Raw genomic sequence first — 21,040 nt, 5'->3', positions numbered from 1 at the left:
GCTTGCAGGGATTTGCATCTCTAATAACTGATTGTACCCCAATTGGTATAGGGTAAGGGTGCCCAGTCCTGCTCCTGTAGGGCTACTGTCCTGCAGAGTTTAGCTCCAAACCTGAACAAGCTAATCAAGGTCTTCAGAATTAATTAATTAATCAAGTTCTTCTCAATTAGAAGGCTGCATCCTAGCAAAGCTGTTTCATGAAATAGTAGTGTCTAATTGGCCACATTTACATTACATGGTTACATGGATTCTGATATTCCCAGATTGGTTTCAGGCCTCATTCACATGTAGAAATAAATCTAATATCAATTGGATAGGTGCATTTGCGTCTGCCATGTGAGTCGTACGGCAATGAAAATTCAGCGGTGGCAAATGACATCAACTTACGTGGACATTGTCTGCAATCACATGACTCTTTTCAATGGTACAATGGAGGACAAAGGGTCAACTTAACGTTTTGCTGACCTTCAAAGATGGTGTGGAAAGCAAAAGCTTGTATTATCATTTCCTCTGCGTCCATTGCAAATCACACTGTTTTTACTGTGCTTCCTTTTTGGCATAATCTTTTTTGGGTCAGTACATCTACTTTGGGTTGTTTCACCAAGTGTATAGTGTAAATGCAAGTATGGGATATGGGTCACTTTTAAAAGAAGATGTAAGCTGGTCATCAAAAAAATTGGATATAGTCAACAAGTCACAATTGGCAATCAAGACCTGCAGTGTAAATGTGGCCTTAGTAATAGTGTCATTTAAGCCATGTTGTTTCAACATTATAGGACTGTTGTTAATGACGTCATGCACAGTTGATGGAATAATAACTCCTGCTAGTTAATTCAATATTACAATTAATATCCCCTCTCTGATAAGGCCCCTGAAATCATTCTAACCTTCCCCTTGTTATTGTGTTCCTTCTAATCAGTAACTATCAAAGTCCCTTTAAAACAAGTAATTTCACTTGGTGGCCATCTTTGAAACGCCTCTCTGGCATCCAAGTGCAGCTCCTATCTCTTTGAATGAGGAAACTTCAAATTCTCTAAAGCTGTTTTCCAAGCTTTCGATTAAATTTCATATTTGAAATCACCAATGAAATCTAACAACAACGGTCTCAAAAATATTGTTTCTAAATGCTCGAATCATGACAAAAAACTGTATTTTTCAGGCTGGATCAACCTAATGCGCATACGCAGTCCTAAATGCGTGTCTCTTGTGCCTCATTTCGGAGGCGCGCATCTGACTGTTTCTTTAAAAACCGGAGCTTCTAACAGCCGCTGCAGTGATGCGATGACTTTACCATTCGGCAATTGGCTCTTATTTAGAAGGCGGGACTTATTCCGCCATATTGTGTGTTGCACTTTGTCCCATTCGTAATAATACAAGTGACGTGTCTTTTGTTATTCTATAGTCTTTGGTAACTATGCTTCTGACCACAGGTCGAGAGTTGTTGTTCCAACCACACAACTTTGCAATGCTGTTAGCAAATGTTTTTTTGGAACTATCCCTGCATCATGTAACATGTATACTTCCCTACTTTATAGTAGGCGAAAAACAGTATGTGAGATGACAAGTACGTTCGAATTCATAATATTCATAAAACAGTGGTTAAAGTACCCAGATGACCTATGACTTGACTTCATGCCATGAAGCCACGCAACTGACGCTGTTAGTTAAAGGATTAGTTAGATAAGAAATTCATACTACATAGAATGTATTTTATTAATGGTCATAAATTAAGTTTCAAAACAAATATACCTAATGGACAGTATGCAATTTTGAACACAGCTTATGGTAAACGGTAAATCATTGAAACATGTTGCTAACGATGGAAATTGCGACCATTGTTGGCTAATAATGCTTTTGGAAAACGCACCACAGGATGTTGCAGTCTCAACATAGTCAGAATTGCTATGCTGCTCACCACAGAAACTTTGGTAATGAAGCTGACTGACTAAAGTGTCTTGTTGGTTATGCTTAGAGTTCTGTTTGTAAGCCCTTTAATTGTGCCTGATGCAAATCCATCAGGATTAACTGCTGTCACTGAACTGTTTGTGCCTAAAAGAACCTAAGGGAAAAGCTCCAGTTTTGGATCCAGCGGTATGAGAAAGACATGGAGGAGAAGGAGCAAGAGATCTCTGCTCTAAAGAATAAAAGAAACAACAGCCATGCACGAATTCAAGAGCTGTCCAAAAAGGTTTTTATATGAAACGCATCTGTTTACTCTCACCTGATTTTCATTCCTTTCAAAATTCCTTTTGAGAGAGTCAGTATCAATAAGTGGCATAATGTAAAATAACTTTCTATACCTCAGTGCAGAGACATGCAAGAGGTTATCATTGAGGACAGGATGGGAAAGGAACATTTACGTGCACAGCTGGAGAAAGAACAGAAGGAGAGAGGTGCAGCAACTAAGGTAACATTATAGCTTTCTTCTAGGAAAAGTGGGTGAATGGATAATGGCTATGAGAAGATATATAATTTTATTACTTCATTACATATGAAATAGATGATGTTATCAATTTTGGTATTTTATGGGCTTTATGGAACTGATACCTGTATGCAGAATCATTGTTACCATTACCATTGTTACCATTACCATTACTTGTTACCATTACTCAGTTTGTGTTTGGTGTTTTTTTCAGCAACTTTAAATTGTTTGTGGAGAACAGAGCCAATTTGTAATTGGTAAATTTTGCATGAGTATCATTCGGAATTTAACTGAGAATTTAATTTAATACTAAATTTGAATATAATTTGAATTGAGGTAGTAAATAGTAATTGCAGGAACAGACATATAAGAAAGAACAAACACAATTGAATGAAATTCAAAAAATAAATATACAGTATTGGTCAAAAGTTTTTTTTTTTTTTTTTTACTATTTTTTTATAAACTGTTTTTAATGTTTTTGAAAGAAGTCTCTTATGCTCATCAAGCCTGCATTTATGTGATAAAAAATAGAGAGAGAGAAACTTTTGACTTTATAAATCTCTTTATTTATAAACAGTACAAAACATCAAAATGTAATCAGAACACAACAGTTAAAAAAGAGGAGGGTAAAATAATAATAATAATAATAAAAAAATATGCACACCTCTTAAGAAAAGGTTTAAAAAAAACATCCATCACTTTAAACATTAATTTGTAAACAACCATCAGGGTCAATTTCACAGACACACTGATTTATGCACCATTTAAGACTGAAAGTTTCCAAGTCATCAACAAGCTTGTAATAGGCATACTCGATATTGATACGAGATTTCAGTAATCTCCTAAAAACCGAGATAACATCAGTTGATCCTGTGCCAAGTAATTTCCTTTTGCGCGACACCCAAATTGCCATTTTTGCCTGGCCGAACAAGAAATTTATTAAAACATGAACTAGCATACTGCTCCTTTTGTACTTGGGACAATAGATAAAACACATAGGCGTAAAAACTTCCCCCAAAGACTGACAGTACTCTTCTAATAGATAAAACAGCGGTTGGAGTCTTGAACAATTAAGAAACAAGTGAAAAATTGTTTCTTGCAGCCCACAAAAAGAACACTCTTCCCCTACTAGTGGATCGAGGTGTGCTCTGTGTCTGTTGGTAGCTATTATACCATGCACTATCCTCCATTGAAGGTCTCCAGACCTCTTCTCAATAGGGGACTTGTACAGGGTCCTCCAGCAGCCTTTAGGGGAGGCGCCCATTCCAAAAAACTCTTGCCACTTAGACTCCTTCACGTTTTCATGAGTGTGAAAATGTGTCACCTTAACACACAACACATAAAGAGCCTTCTTTCCTACGTCACCAAAACAGCTCAGTACAGGGGTTCTAAAAGAGAGCAATTTGCCCTCCGTTTCCTGCCATTCTCCAGTATCAAACAAGAGAGTCATCTCTGGGAAGGGAGGACTGTCCACATCAGATGTTTCCAAAGAGAGTCTAAAATTCGAAGGTAAAGACTCACGTATTTGAGTTAACAGCTTCTCTGCCACTCGAACTGACCTCATGCCCAGTTTTAGGGCTAAGGTTTCCACAGATATCCATCCTCTCTCAGTAATTAAATGTTCAACTTTAGTGATCTTAGCAGACCACAAGGCTTTGATGAGGGATTCTGACCTAAGGATATCTAGGTCCATGGTAGAATTAAAAAGCAGTGGTTCTTCCCTTAGCCAAAGGCTCTGTATGCTATTAAAATCTCTGGAAATCTTGAAAGGCGACCATGCTCTCAACAATGTCCTGTAGAAAGGTGTTATTCCAGTCAGATTCAACTTGTTAGTGTCCATGAGAAACAGGTGACGGTCTAATCCCATATTACCAGCTCTCCTCAGAAGGGCACAGGCTACTTCAGCCCAGGATACATCCTACCCATATAGAAGTCTCTGAGCAGTCTGAAGTCTGAAGGCTTTAATTCTGGAATTAATGTCGACAAGTCCTTGTCCTCCTTCCTAAATAGGCAGATAGAGTACAGGTGCCTTTAGCCAGTGCTGTCCCGACCAGAAAAAGTCTACCAGCTGCTGTTGAATTTTCCTCACCAAATCTTCAGGAGGCTCTAAGATCATCATTTTGTGCCAGAGAGATGAGGCTACCAGATTATTGCAGATTAGAACTCTCCCCCTATAGGACAGCTGGGGTAGCAACCATTTCCAGTGAGACAACATCACACACACTTTCTCCACTAGCCCCACCCAGTTTTGTCTCCTGTGTCTAAAAACACCCCTAGGTATTTAAAACCCGTTTTACCCCACTGCAAACCACCTGGAAGTAAAGGACCTTGGCCAAGCTGACCACACCATAGAGCATTGCTTTTCCCCCAATTTACCTTGGGCTGAGGAGGCTTTGCCATAACACAGCAAAGCCTCTTCTAGAAGAAGAACATCATTTTGATTTCTGATTAAAACTGTGACATCGTCAGCATAAGCTGAAAGCTTAATAGATTCTTGAACCTCTAGTTCATTAACCCTTAAACCTGTTAGTTGCCTTCTAAACTTGCACAGCAGAGGCTCTATAACTGTGCTGTAAAGTTGACCAGACAGGGGGCAACCCTGTCTAATACCTCTGTTAACTTTAACAGGGACACTAAGGCCACCAGCAATTTTTATCATACAAGTAGCATCATTGTACAGCAGTCTAATCATAGAAATAAACTCGTCTCCAAAACCAAAAGCCTTAAAAGTTTTAAAAAGAAAAGCATGATCAACACGGTCAAAAGCCTTTTCTTGATCTAATGATAAAAAACTAAGGTTAATGTTGTTATTAAAAGCAAAATCAAAAATGTCCCGTACTAAATGTAAATTATCTAAAATACATCTCTCTTTTACATAGTAAGACTGGTCTTTATGAATGATTGCATGCAATACGTTATTTAGTCTGTTCGCCAATACATTTCTTGAGTACCTCAAAGTAGTCAGGTCCTATTAAGGACCAAAACTTCTTATAAAATTCGGCAGATAAGCCATCCAGCCCTGGTACCTTCCCTGAAGAAAGACCCTTTACAGCAGCAGTGACTTCCTCAAATGTTAAATCAGCCTCCAAGAGTTTTTTTGTTTTGAAGTTAGAACAGGGAGGTCCTGTAACAGTTCATCCTTAGATTGTTCATCTATGGCTTCAGCAGCAAAAAGATCAGAATAAAAGTCAACAGCAAGTCTGCGCATTGTCACAAGATCTGAAGTTTCTTGTCCAACATTGTCTTTTAAATGATACATTTGTTTCTCCTGTCCTGCTTTACGCTCCTTTAAGTTAAAAAAGAAAGAGGTTGGGCCATCCATGTCCTTTGTGTTCAAGAAACGGCTCCTTACAAGAGCCCCTTTAACTTTTTTATTTAAGATGGAGCTGATCATTTAAGATGCATCATTTACAAACATCCTTTTTTTAATATCAAGAATTTCCTTTTCCAGCAGCTCTACTGTATTTTTTTAAAACCAGGGAGGAAAGGCCTTTGTACTGTTGGCAATAAGTCTTTATGTGCACTTTACCGATTTCCCACCATTGACTAATACTTTCATAAAGGCACTTCTCACTTTTCCAAGTTTCCCAAAAAGATTTAAAATTTTCACAAAAACATTTATCTTCCAACTGTTTATTATTAAAATACCAGTAGTAACTCATATGGGTTCTATTCACCAATACACAATCAACAGTGATATATTTGTGATCAGAAAAAGACACAGGAAAAATAGCTGCATTGAACACTCTATTTCTAATGTTTTGTGATGTATAAAACCTATCCAAACGTGCTCCAAAAATCCTATCATTGCTAATTTTGACCCACGTATACTGCTTTATTAAAGGATTATTCTCTCTCCATACATCTGCCAGGTTAAAACTTTTTATGACTCTAGTCAGACAAGAAGATGACTGCATATGAGGCTCATCGCCATTTCTGTCTTGTGTGAAATCTAGATTGCAATTCCAGTCTCCTCCTAATATGATAAAATCACCAGTTTGCTGCAGTTTTAAAAACTGCTCTAGTTTCACAAAGAGCTGTAATCTGCCTGCTTCAGTATTAGGGGCATAGATGTTGATAAACAAAAAAGAAAAATTATTAATTTCAGCTCTGACAGCCATCATCCTCCCAGGTTCTAGTTCATTTTTCATCAGAATTTTAACATTTACATTAGGAGAGAAGAGTACAGCCACACCAGCACTAATGTTAGTTCCATGACTAAGCACTCTCTCTCCTTTCCACCATAATCCCCAATCAGCTTCATTATCAAAATTGCTGTGGGTCTCTTGTAAAAAGACAACACTCTGGTTCTTTAGTCTTATAAAGTCTAACAATAAACCTCTTTTTTTTTTTTTCGATTCCTTAATCCATTTATGTTTAAGGACCCCACCCTCAAAACTTCCATAAGGGGGAGAGAGAAAGAGAAAACAGTAAAACAAAGAAAAAGGAAGACTTATCCATCCTAATTATTTGGTCTTTCCCCTTGCTTTAACTGGTTTCCTTCCAGATCTAATAGCAGTTAGATGCTTTTTGAGGCGAAAACGCTTTTGTTGTGAAAGCTCATCGTAACTACTCATTCTTTTAACCATCATAACAGAGGAGACAAACTTTTCCACATCTGGAAAATAATCGCAAACCTCAACACCAACTCTACCTTTAGTTTTGTCAAGAAATGAGTTGATTTGCTCAAGAGTGTACAAATCATCAACCACTTTTGAAACATCAGACCATTGCTCATCATCTCTTAAACCATCATCAGTGCACTGTGACAACCCTTCCATCTCATCAGCCATGTTCTCCTCTGAGACACCTGCCTGCCCTGTAACATCCTCACACACATCTTCAACATCACTTTGAGCATCATTCTGTTCATTATCGTCACACTCACTCACATCCTTATGTATTACAGTAGGCCTACTACATTCAGCTTCCCCAACACTGCCAGAAGTATCAATATTTTCACTCACCTCCTGCTGCTCATTCACATCATCTGTAGCTCTTTCAGCCTGCTGCTCTGGCCTCTGTGCATCTGTATTACCTGATCCTCACGAGATTGTTCCTAGCGTTGTTCCTCCTTATGCGGGCATGTGAGGCGTTTATGGCCCACGTCACCGCATTCATAACATCGCATACTATCGGTACTGGCGTACACCATAAACAAACTCTCTTCGTGAGTGACGCGGAAAGAGACATCTAAAGTCCGCTCAGGGGAGTTTAGAAACATAAAGACCTGCTGTCTAAAGGAAAGGATGTGCTTTAGCGTGGCATTTTTACATCGCAAAGGAACCGCTTTAACAGGACTTGCAATCTTGCCGAACCTCTGTAGTTCTTTTAAAATGGCCTCATTACATATAAACGGTGGGACATTAGAAATAGTGACTTTAGTTGCTGGTGCAGAAAGCAGGGTTACCGGAACATATGTTTCTTTCACCCACACGCCGCTAACAGTCAAATCATTGACCAGTGCCTCTGATTTTAAAAATACGACTACGGCTTTATTCATCATTGAAGCCGAAACGATGTTCTCAAAACCAATCTTTTCACCAAAGACTAGGAGCATATCTTCTACGGACACCGCAGGGTCCGGTACACACCGGCACCCATTACGGAGTGACAGAGTAGCAGGCGTTAGCACGTTAGTGCTCGCCATACTGGCGACGTTGAGCCGCACGTACGCGACAAAAACACTCTTCCTTATCCAGAAATTATTAACAAGGGAAAAGAGAGAGAGAGAGAGAGAGAGAGAGAGACAGAGAGAGGAGAGGAGAGGAGAGGAGAGGAGAGGAGAGGAGAGGGTTTATAGAAACTACTGGTGGAATTTCAAAAGTTCAATATTTTTATGTAAATATATTATTTTCCAGAATGCACTAATTTATCTGAAAATTAAAAAAAAAAAAAAAAAATCTAAAAAAACTAAAGAATGTGGTAGATATTTTGTGGTGCTTTATGTCAAAATTAAAATTTGTTTTGACAGCTGTGCATTTTAACAGCATTGAAAACAGAAAGAAAAATGCATTTCATATTGATTAATAAATAGGAATAAATGAAGAGTTTGGTTCCAAAACACGATAAATGCAATTTTCAAAAAATTGAGTTTCCACCAAAATCAGTATTGTATCTGGTCGGTATTGAGAAGTCATTTATTAATTTTGCTCAAAACGCGATATCCGTCGTGTTATTCTGTCATGTTTCCTCCCTTTCTTTCCAAAACGCTACAAACGGCAGTCTCCTTTTTCTGCAGAACGCGATATATTCACTCAACCAATCACAGCGCACCATTCCAGGCACTAAACAGTAATGGCTGCGCTCTGAATACACCTGTCATCCTAGTTTTCCTTATCTGCTTTGTACTTTGTGATCAACAAAAACAGGGAAATGAATACTTTTGATGGCATTGATGAATCTGTGGTGGTTTCTGCGGTGGGGAAGAAACGCAAGTCATCGAAATGTAATCATTTACGTGAGGAGATGAGGCACTGGGTTGAGCTGTTGCTTGTTACACGACAGCATCAAACTTCTGTCGCGGTCTACAAAACTGAACCATGGACCGTTTTTAAAAGCCGTTTTTAATACCAATGTACTCGGCAAATGTGTTTTTTTTTAACCGTGCTGTGGCGCCAGATACTCTTTAATCGGTAATGATAAATAATTAATTTATAACATTAACAAAATGACCCATTGAATTCATTTTGGGAGCGACGACAATGTATTTTTAGTAAAATGCCTGTATATAAGATAAGTATTGACAAAGTTCAGACGCTGGCATATATGTGAATCACTTACTTTGCTGTGTATTTTCAATTTGAAAATAACTTTTATATTGAATGATTAATTGCATTTTGAAAAAAAATAAATAAATAAAAAAATGTCATGGATTTATTGCATTTTGGGGAAAAAAGAATCCATTTTTATAATAAACCTTTTAAATTCAAAATGTAGATTTGAATTTTTAATGTTTTTATAACCAAAAGATGCTATGTGAAAGTTTGAAACAGAAAATAGTGGTTTTCATCTTGCCACTTTCTTGGTAAAGAAAGCACATTTTTACTCAAATTAATCAAAATGGAGTTATTCCGTTTTGGAACCAAACTCTTCAAATAGGCATTAATAGTCTAAATTAATTATGTTATTATGTGTCTTGTCTCAAACTTGTGTTAAGGCCTGTTCACACAAAGAACATCTTTGTCTACACATGGATAATGATGATAACCAACAGGGAACTGAACAAAACAGGCAGTATAAATACATTGGTTAACATAAGACACATGATAATCATTACGTTACAATGGTAACAAACATGAACATGAGTAACCAAGTTTTTTTGAGTAACCAAGGAAACAGCAAGAATGAGCGGGGAAGCAGGAACAAAAGGAAACGCAAAAGAAATTTAAAATAAAAGACAACATAACAGGACCTATTCGTAACAGTACTCCACCCTTCCTGGAATGGGTTTTGGAGGTGAGTGTGGAACTGTGATGGACAAGACCCTGGAGGAGATGACAGAGAGTGATTCCATGGCAGAGCTGATGGAGGGAGGGGCCAAGGTGGAGCACTGATGGACGGCCTGGGCAGAACCTGGTAACCGACTGACAGAGAATGAGCTGGAAGAGATGGAGACCCATGCGGAGCTGAGAAGACGATGTACCAGGGTGACATTGATGGCCCGGAAGTCCAAGGTGGAGCCCCAAGCCTGCAGGACTGAGGTGGAGCTGGGGGCTTGAAAGACTGAGGCAGCGCCTGAGGGAACGAGGTCAAAGGCAGATCCAGAGGGAAGGAAGAGCCTGGTTGAGTTGAAGGTATGGAAGGCTTAGGTGCAGCCAGAGGCCCTGAAATCCACAATGAAACCATATTGGACCCTAGGGAGCACAGAGTGCAGATTCATAGGCCTGGAGGCCTGAGGTGAAGCCAACGAATCTGCATCACCATGCTGAACTGATTGGGAAGCTTGAGGTGGTGACGGAGAGCTAGACAGCTTGTGGGGAGGGCAGAGCCAAGTAGCTGGATGACATCAGTGGAGACGGCAGATCCAGGAGATTGGAAGGAGCCAGCGGAGGTGTCGAGACCAGGGAGACTGACTGGGACACAGGTGCTAGGAGATTGGATGGGGACATCAGAGGAGGAAGGACTCTGGATGAAACCAGAAGATCTAAACAGCCGGACGGGACCAGCAGGATGATCTATCTATCTCATAGCAACCACCCAAAACAACTTAGCAACTGCATAGCAACACCTTAGCAACCCCTCAGAATACCCTAGCAACCACATAGCAACACCCTAGAAACCACCCCAAGTACCCTGGCAACCACATAACAACACCTTAGCAACCACCCGAGTTCCCTAGCAACCGCATAGCAACACCCTAGCAATGACCCTGTGTACCCTAGCAACCATATAGCAACACCCTAGCAACCACCTTGAGTACCCTAGCCTTGAGACTCTATCTATCTATCTATCTATCTATCTATCTATCTATCTATCTATCTATCAAAACTACTAAACTAAAACTCAATGAAGCTTCCATTCTATATACTATTATCAAAGTCCCTTTAAGACAAGTAATTTCACTCGGCAACCATCTTTGAAACACCTCTCGGGCATCCTGGGCATCATGCAATCTCTTTGAATGGGGAAACATCAAATTCTCCAAAACTGTTCACCAACCTTACGATTAAATTTCATATTTGAAATCACCAACGAAATCTAACAACAACCGGCTCATAAATTTAGTTTCTAAATGCTCGAATCATGACAAAAAAAAAAGTATTTTTCAGGCTGGATCAAGCTAATGTGCATGCGCATACCTAAATGCGCGTCTCTTCGGACTCTTCTATAGAAACATAGAAACCGGTGATTCTAATGGACGCAGAAGTGACGCTATGACTTTACCAGTCGGCAATTGGCTCTTATTTAGAAGGCGGGACTTATTTTGCACGTTACACTTTCTCCCATTCAAAACAATACGAGTGACACGTCTTGTGTTATTCTATAGTCTTTGCTATTACTGAGCCATTCAAACTCATTCAAACTCATAAGCTAACTAACTAACCTTCTAACTAACTATATAACTATCTATCTAACTTACTAACCATCTATCTAACTATCTATCCAACTTACTAACCATCTAACTAACTTTCTATCTAACTTACTATCTATCTATCTATCTATCTATCTATCTATCTATCTATATATCTATCTATCTATCTATCTATCAATTATCTAGGCTAACTAACTATATAACTAACTCAAATTCAAATCAAAACAAACTGAAGTACTAACTAACTAACTTACTAACTGAAACTAACTTACTAACCATCTAACTATCTAACTAATTAACTAACTTACTATCTATCTAACTCTATCTTACTATCTATCTATCTATCTATCTAACTAACTAACTTACTATTTATCTATCTATCTAACTATCTAACTTACTAACTATCTAACTTATCTATCTATCTATCTATCTATCTATCTATCTATCTATCTATCTATCTATCTATCTATCTATCTATCTATCTATCTATCTATCTATCTACAGTACACTCACTCACACTTACTTACACATTATTTAGCTTTTAAACTACTAAACTAAAACAAACTATTTCAAACTGAAAAGCTTCAAACTTCAAGCTTCTAAACTACTCCAAACCTTCTGGCTAGGCTTTTTCAAGCCAACTTAAAGTTTGTCTACGAACTTTACTCATCTAGTTATTATTATTATTATTATTATTATTATTATTATTGCTGAATTTTGCCCAATCCTGTTGTGGTAAGTATAGACAATCCTGTTGTGTGCATGACAGTACATTTGAGGTTAGGGTGGGTATCGTTAAGCTTTTAACGGTATTACAACTCTTACCAATACTCCTTATTGATCCAGTGCTTTAACGGTATTCTTATCGGTACTTTGTGTTGTGTTTTTAATGAAAACAAGAAACAAATTGAAAACAGAATTAACATTGCTTTATTTTTTTTTTTTTTAAATGTAAAATAAATAAAATAATTATTTTTAGTAAAACAAACAGTCATGTTTGAACAAATAACTCTTATACACAAAACAAATGAACATAAAACAAATTAAATGAACAATATTTTCATGTAAAAGAACATACAGTGGCATAGAGCAACATGGGTGGGGCATGCAGGAAGGCTGCATAAGGACAAACAGTTTTTAACCATTCTTCTGGAGAAAGATTAGCATATTTGCCTTTTCTGGCAGAAGATGGGACCTATCCTGACTTAATGCGTTTTCAGCAGTTGAAAACACCCTCTCACTAGGGGTGGAAGAGGCTTGAGCACAGAGGTAGCTTGTTGCAATTTTTGTGAGAAGGGGCAGAATATTTCTCTTCTCCCACCACCACATCACAGGATCTTCAGCCATAGGAATGGGAGGCAGGCTTTTGTAGAGCTCAACCTCCAGGTCAACACGCTCGCTGAAGGTGAGGGTCAAGCTATCCTTTTGGATTGTTTACCTCAATTCACTGTCCTCCTCTGAGAACAGCTCCTCCAAGGCACTCCTAGTTTTGTACAATGGAGGAACTGTCTCCTCCATTTCCTCACCTTCTCCTTCAGATTCCTCCTCCTTTTGCTGATGTTATATGTCTGTCTGTTCCATGCCTGTTGTTGGTCCTGTCACAATGTCAACAACTTTCTTCCTCGGTCTGTCCCAAGTTGCATCACTGACTGACCTCCCTTTAAATCTGGGGTCCAGTGCTGTGGCTTCATGCAGGAAGGCCTGAATGTCATCATTCTGATATCGCTGGGAGAGGTTCTCCCAGACCTTCTCTTTTATAGATGCTACAAAAATTGTATCCTCATCCTTCACAGTAAAATGGTGGCATTCTTCTCACATGACACACAGTGTGGATGTATAGAGGATTCTCATGAGCTGGACAGACTCCTCAGCCTTATGGAAGTCCTCATCTTTCAGTCGGTCAAGTTTGTCTTTGGACAATGCTTTTCATAGTCGTGGGTCCAAGGCTGCAGCTTGGATCGCTGGATACTGCTGCATGAATCTATCATTAGATAGAGAGTTCCACCTGGTCTTGACATCCAGGATGAATGAGTGCTGTGGAAGGCCTGAAACAACAACAACAAAACAACACACATTTCATTCACACTTGAATATGGAATTAAATTGTGAGAGATGTGAATTTCAAAATAACACTTATAATAATAGTTTGAACTGACTTACCAAGGAGCTGCTGCTTTTCTGTCAACACTGTTTTGGACATAGAGGATCTCTTGAACCACACGGCCACTGCTCTGATCCGGGATGCCCATTTATCAATGGATGCAATTTTGTAAATTTTCTGTGCTGCCAGATTCAATGTATGAGCAAAACATCCTATTTTTAGGATCTTGAGCTTCTTGATGGCAATATCCATATTGCCAATATTATCAACAGTCACAGCTACAGTCTTGCTCAACTCAATCTCAAACTCTTCCAGAATATCAGAGATCTCTTCTGCTACTACTTCACCAGTTTGTGATTTGTACACTGCCCTGGTGTGGAGGACCTTCTGTTTGACACTGCCCTGGATTGTGTAGTGCACTGTAATAGTGAGATAGTGATCCTGGCGGAGTCTGGTCCACCTGTCTGTTGTAATGGCCAGCTTTGGTACATCCTTCAGCTCACTGATCACATTGGCCTTTTCAACACCATACCAAGTGACACTAATGTGTCACTGAGATAACTTCTAGAGGGAGGGGTATATTTCAGTGTCTTGCACATATCCCTATGGTAAAAAAACAATGATAGATTTAATTTGTTATATTTTCATTATTAAATTGTGTTGCTGTTTATTGTATTGTGGAGCGATGGGACTAATAGACAAACCTTTTATAATACTATATCCTAAAAATTAATAAAACTATATACTGTGTATACTGAAAGTGTTACCTAAAAGTTGGACTTTACTGATGCAAATGGGTGTAGGCCTTTCACAATGAACTTGGTCAAGGCTAAGTGGCATTCATTCACCCTCTCCTCAGGCATTCTCCCACTAGCTGCCAGCGTGAAGGGGGTTTGGGCTGGTTTTTTGACTTGGACCAGGGGTTTTAGGAAGAGTCAGTTGGTTCAATGAAGCTGCAGCGTTTAAAAAAAAAAAAATGCAAAATGCAGCTAACAATCAGCTGTGGCTAATGTTTACATTTGATAATGGACCCATGTTCACTTGATTTATATAATAATGTGTGGTTAGAGCTGCACAATAAATTGATAATCCCCCATATCTCCCATGATTCTGAAAAAAATTAGACAACTAAAAAAAACACGTAATTTACTAGAGGTTCTAGCAAATGCTTCAATCTATTTAAAAATACATTAATTTGAAATAAATTATTTAAAAAAATGAATGGTCAATATCTCATTCATAAAGATTTGTTTCATTATTGGATGAATCAACATTTGTGGATGAATCTTTTTAATAAATGATTCAATGACAAACACTTTATTAAACAGTCTCTTGTCGCCACCTACTGGGCTAACAAGATAAGTGATACAATACAAATGTCATAATAACACTTTAAAAAATATGATTTGCTCTATTTTTATCGCTACTGTAGATATCAGTTTATCAATGTTCATACCCAAACTATAAACTTTTATCCCAGTACACATTTGTCCCCTGTTATTTAAATGTGTGTAATAACTGTAATACAAATAAAGATAATGTGAAGTTGAAAAGACTGTTTGTGAAGCAGCTGTACATTTACATGGCAGCGGCAGCGTGAACACAGATTTGAATGTTGCAGTGCGATGATCATTCTTTAGGTTAACCAAAGTCCCTCTTCGGTTTAAAGCTTCTTTCATGTCACAAGTGTCAGCAGAACGTAAGTAGCCCCTGTTTTCACTGCCCATATCAATGAATGAGAGCTTCACATTGGAAGTGTGACGACGACCCTCTCATTCATTGACAAAATATGCGCTGCTCACGCTCCGCTGAGTCTGACACTTGTGCCGAGAAACAGCCATGGTAATAGACACTTAGCGGAATCATTGTCATAAATTAGAAATACGATCGCGTGGGTGTTTGAATTGAAATTGATCTTTTAACGACTAATCGTGCAGCTCTAAGTTATAATTAATAAAACTAATACACAAGTTTTAAGTTTGGAACAAAAATTTGTTTGGGAAGACTGCTAGATGGGGCAACCAGAGATGAACTAGCTAGACAGTTGAAAACTTTGCATTTCTCTGTCTGCACATAATGCACTTTTGACAGATGCTTTGTCAGATTGCTTGTGTTTCCGCCTAGCCTGGGTGCCAGCCCGTTTTTTGGACGGGAAGTTCGGTCTGGACTCGATCCATTGTGGAGTAATTATGCTCGGCTCCCAGAAGTCCGAGCCAATCAAATTGCCAGGGCGGGCTTTAATCGATGATGGACAGGCTATCTGCGGTTACGTAACCACCCACGTCATCAAAGAGCGCTTGGGGAGTTTGATTGACAAGCGATCTAACCAATCAGAACGCTGCATCCGCCATTTTGTCCAACAAAGCAGTCAGGAGTTAGAAGATTAACATCGGTGGAGTTAAACTTGAAAAATTGTGCATATTGACGTCTTTCCGTGTTTGAAACAACATTCATTCTCATGTTCATTCATGTTTATTTGATGCTATAAATGGACTAGTAGGAAGAGATGATCGGTTCACGAGCCTCTTGAGCTGAGGCGCTACAGCAATCTGTCACGATCATGGTCACAACACATTAAAGAGCCACAAAACGGTTTTTATTGTTTGAATTTTTTTAATAACTACACAGTTTGAAAGCTGGGACTTTGTCTAATATCATAGTAACCTGCTCTGTCTCGTCTGTCAATGTGTTGTCAGTTTCTTCTTTGCTCCGCGATGTATTTTCCACTCTGTGGCGTGACAGCGCCACGGCTTGTCGGACAAAGCAACAGTAACTTAGGGGGACGAGTCTTTGCAAAAGGTCAATTAGTTTACAACAATGATCGCTGTTGAAGAACTGAGATGTGTAGATTCCGCCATCGCGTCCGTTATAGAAGATATCGACAGCGCAGTAATTTTAAAAGAGGAACAGAGGACCGCGATCAAGGCATTTGTCGATGGGAAAGATGTCTTTGCCGTCCTTCCTACGGGATTCGGCAAAAGTTTGATTTATCAGCTGGCCCCGATGGTCGCTAAGAGTTCTGTTGACAACTATGCGTCGCTCAACACACGTCACTTACTCTGTAGCTCTGATTGGTTGTAGGTCTATCCAATTGAGGTCTTTCCTGGATCGGTTGAAATACGCCCCCATAATCAAAGCCCAATGGAGCAGTATCAGACTCATATTCTGACTAGAATTGAGTATGACCACGTCAGGCTAGTTTCCGCCCTTACAAGCAAAAATATTGTTGCATTTATGGTAACAAGCGTTGTCTACATCAACTCTAGTGAAGTGTAACCACACTTTTGAACGTTTGATTCTCTCCACCATTGTCACTCTATGTATTGAGCGAGTGTTTGTTGTGTATTGTTGTGTGTGTGCGTGCGCGCCGCGCTCGCTGTTGCGTGTGACAGACAGCCTCCGCGCACGGGAGATTTCACTTCTGGATTGCAAATGTCTTAATTTTATCGAATATTAGAAATGATTAGTGAGAAAATGTGCAAGATAACGTTTATTTAACAATAATAAATAGGAAATATATTTTCTTAATTTCTCCAGTACCGATAACAGAACCGATAATGTCAGAGCTTATTGATACTACGGTCTTTCATAATTAAGCACCGGGGCCAGTTTAATACCGGGTTTTGGTACCCATCCCTAGATGAGGTGAGTACAAACAATGAGTCTTTATTGGATGGATATGAGAGAACAGAGTGGGAATTCAACAGGTGAGGATATAAACAGTTGATAGTTGCTTGAAGACTTAGCTGATTGTGACACATTGTTTCCGGTGCAGGTGACGAGGTAATGAAGACTGATAAACAGAGAATTCAGGAAGATGATGATGGTGAACAGAAGATGAAATACAGAATAATCAGGAACAACAGGTAGGTAACTCAGGCAGGAACAAGGTAGGAACACCCCCGGGACGAGGAAGGGTGTCATTTCTGGATCCTGGATGAGAAAAGGAGTTAAAGTCATAGGCGCGGTGTCGGCCGTTTTGGCTGAGGCCTCAGATTTGGCGGCCATCTTGGATGAGGGCTAAGGTGTGACGGCCATTTTGACTGAGGGCTCAGGTGCGGCGGCTAACTTGGCTCCGGGTTCAGATTCGGCAGCCATGGTGGGACGAGACTCTGAAGGGCGGCCATGATGTGATGAGACTCTGGAAGGGCAGCCATGACTGGACGAGACTCTGGAATGTCAGGCATGATGGGACGAGACTCTGGAACGGCAGCCACCTTAGGATGAGACTCTGGAATGGACAAGGGTGACTGTGGCTGAGTGGTGTTGATGTCTCCATCAACCTCACCGACTGTGAGAGAAGAACCACTCAACCATAACACATAATCAATAAAATGAGCCGGGGAATAGGTGGTAGATGCCGCTGGAGATTGTTGATAGAGCTGATCATCCAAACCACAACAAAAGATAGTCTTAAGGGTATCATCGTCCCAGGTTACCACATGGGAAAGCTCGAGGAACTCCTTCACATAGTCCTTGATTGAGTGGCCATCTTGGAAAAAAGTGATCAGCTGGTTAGCGGGTTTGATAGGGGTGTGGAGAATGCCCATCTTAATTTTCGTGGTCTGGTCTTCTGTCATGCACACAGAGGAGGTCAGACGAGGTAAGTACAAACTATGAGTCTTTATTGAATGGATATGGGAGAACAGAGTGGGAATGCAGCAGTTGAGGATATAAACAGTTGATAATTGCTTGAAGACTTAGCTGATTGTGACACATTGTTTCTGGTGCAGGTGACGAGGTGATGAAGATGATGATGAACAGATAATTCAGGAAGATGATGATGGTGAACAGAAGATGAAAGACAGAATAATCAGGAACAACAGGTAGGTAACTCAGGTGAGTAGACAGGTAGCACTTAGGTGAGTCATAGGATAGGGTCTGTGGTGCTTCTCATTGACGTTGACGAGACCAGACAACGATGTGATGGGATCGCTAGCAGATATAAAGGGTGAGTAATTTAGTTTAGTTTAGTTTAGTTTATTAATTTATAAAGCACATTTCAAAACAAACGAGGTTGCAACCAAAGTGCTGTGCAGAAAAACAAAAATTAAAACAAAATTAAAGCACACAAAACAAAAAGAATTAACACACTGGATCAAAAAATGTACACCCTCAATTAAAACATAAAGAATACAAATAAGTTTTTAAAGAAGATTTAAAAGTATAAACAGAGGGAGAAGATCTAATATTGAGAGGGAGACAGAGAAAGCCCGACCACCTTTAGTTTTATAACGAGAAAGTGCAGGTGCAGGGAATCAGTATTCAGGTAATGGCTGACTGAGTGCATGTGTGGATCAGGAGGGATGCTGGGAAATGTAGTGCGGAAAGAGTGACTGAGCTGGCGACTGAGTGTGACTGTGACAACATTAAAGGGATAGTTCACCCAAAAATGAAAATTTGATGTTTATCTGCTTACCCCCAGTGCATCCAAGGTGACTTTTTTTCTTTAGTCGAACACAAATTATGATTTTTAACTGCAACCGCTGCTGTCTGTCAGTCAAATAATAGCAGTAGATGGGAACTTCAACTATAACAGTAAATAAAACTTGCTTAGACAAATCAAAATTAAAACCTGCGGCTCGTGACGACACATTAATGTCCTAAGAAATGAAACGATCGGTTTGTGCGAGAAACCGAACATTATTTATATAATTTTTACCTCTAATACACCACTGTCCAACTTCGTTCAGCTTCCTGTTAGTGAGGTCAAAAAAGGCGTTCTGAAGACGGAAGTGATGTCTCGCCCATATACTTCAATGAGCGCGAGACATCACTTCCGTTGTCAGAGCGCGATCAGACCTCACTAGCCGGAAGCTGAACGAAGTTGGACATAGTGGTGTATTAGAGGTAAAAAATTCTATAAATACTGTTCGGTTTCTCGCACAAACCGATCGCTTCTTGTCTTAGGACATCAATGTGCCGTCACGAGCCGCAGGGTTTAATTTAGATTTGCCTATGGAAGTTTTTTCGACTCTTATTGTTCAAGTTCCCAATCACTGCTATTATTTGACTGACAGACGGCAGCGGTTGCATTTAAAAATCATCATTTGCGTTCGAATGAAGAAAAAACGTCATCTACATCTTGGATGCCCTGGGGGTAAGCAGATAAACATCAAATTTTCATTTTTGGGTGAACTATCCCTTTAAGCTTTTGAAAAAAAAAAAAATAATAATAATAATAATTAAGAAAAAAAAAAAACAGAATAATCCACACATTTGCAATACGGGAAAGAAAATTAAAAAGAATAATAATAATTAAGAAAAAAAAACAGAATAATCCACACATTTGCAATATGGGAAAGAAAATTAAAAACCATAGGTATGTCTAATCCCTGATATACTTAATCCTCTTTTGTTTCATGTATCTCTTTTCAGATACAGGCCTGGTGGCGGGGGACTCTCGTACGCAGAGGACTGCGTTCTCCTAAGAAAGCAGACAAATCCAAGTCTAAAGCTGGCAAAAAAAGCAAAAAGAAGAAGAAATGATTACTGTCACAATAGACTTCTTTAGTGGCTGCAAAAAAAAAGGAAAATAATAAAAAAAAATAATAATAATTATAATAATTAAAGGGAAGCAAGTCATTGCCAGAGCATCAGCAGAGTTGACAGTTTTGTGACAGGAGTGACAAGGATTTACTCAAGTAGTACTTCATATTTTAAAGGATTGAAATTACTACACCTTTTGTAATTTTACGCTGAAAAATACCAGATTATAGGTGAAAATTAGCACTAAAAGGTCACACATTAGTTCAACCACTAAGAGAGATGTGGGTTTAGATAAAAACTAAAAAAAAAAAACTAAAAAAAAAAAAAAACTTTCTTTATTAAAAAGACAAATACAATGAAAATAAAACTGATGAAATGATCTGGAACTGGTAAAATTGTGTGAGATGGCCTTCTTTCTAGAAAACAAAAAGAGGATCAAATCAGGTTTACCATGATAATGGCAGATTAGTTAAGGACACAAAGCATGCAGAATGATGTCCATGATAGTACTTGATTCAAGGCCAGCCTTATCATGAGCTTGGCCCACCTTAGCAAACAAACCCTGGCTGCATCACATCACCCTAACAGTCCTATGGCCAACCTTTTGTTTTCATGTAGGCTACAGTATGCTTAGTTTTAACACCCACTGATCTCACACACGGTCTAAGTAAGATACTCTGTAAATACTCAAATAAATATTGTGCATGAACACTGACCTGATACCTGTAAATCCACTCTATATTTTTTGTTTTGTGTTTGGGGGATTGCTGAATGCCGACATCTGGTGGTCAGAATATGTCATGCGTCAGCAACCTTTGGCTCTGGTGCTTTTTAGGCAGCTGCCACAATGAAATACAGAAAGATATTTGCGGAAAACTTAAAAAAAAGAAAAGTATGGACTTTTGAGTTTTCATATTTTATGAACATTTTTATTTTTATCACCCTTTTTATTAATATAAAAATACTTGAGATTTGGACATTATGTATTTATACT

General features: G+C 39.0%; 1 protein-coding gene across 3 annotated transcripts in view; it reads left to right on the top strand.

Moving 5' to 3' along the window:
* Positions 1 to 20,750, top strand: part of iqcg (IQ motif containing G) — a 36,763-nt gene extending 16,013 nt beyond the window's left edge. For all 3 annotated transcript variants that reach the window (XM_067389019.1, XM_067389018.1, XM_067389017.1), the window contains 3 exons: positions 2,057 to 2,188; positions 2,306 to 2,407; positions 19,936 to 20,750. In XM_067389019.1, coding sequence (XP_067245120.1) covers positions 2,057 to 2,188; positions 2,306 to 2,407; positions 19,936 to 20,046 — 345 coding nt within the window. In that variant the 3' untranslated portion in view covers positions 20,047 to 20,750. The remainder of the gene's footprint in view (positions 1 to 2,056; positions 2,189 to 2,305; positions 2,408 to 19,935) is intronic.
* Positions 20,751 to 21,040: the final 290 nt, after the last annotated feature.

The sequence above is a fragment of the Chanodichthys erythropterus genome, chromosome 7 (assembly GCF_024489055.1).
Source record: "Chanodichthys erythropterus isolate Z2021 chromosome 7, ASM2448905v1, whole genome shotgun sequence".
Lineage (NCBI taxonomy): Eukaryota > Metazoa > Chordata > Actinopteri > Cypriniformes > Xenocyprididae > Chanodichthys > Chanodichthys erythropterus.
The sequence above is the reverse complement of the archived record's forward strand: the minus strand, read 5'-3'. Positions and strand labels throughout refer to the sequence as shown.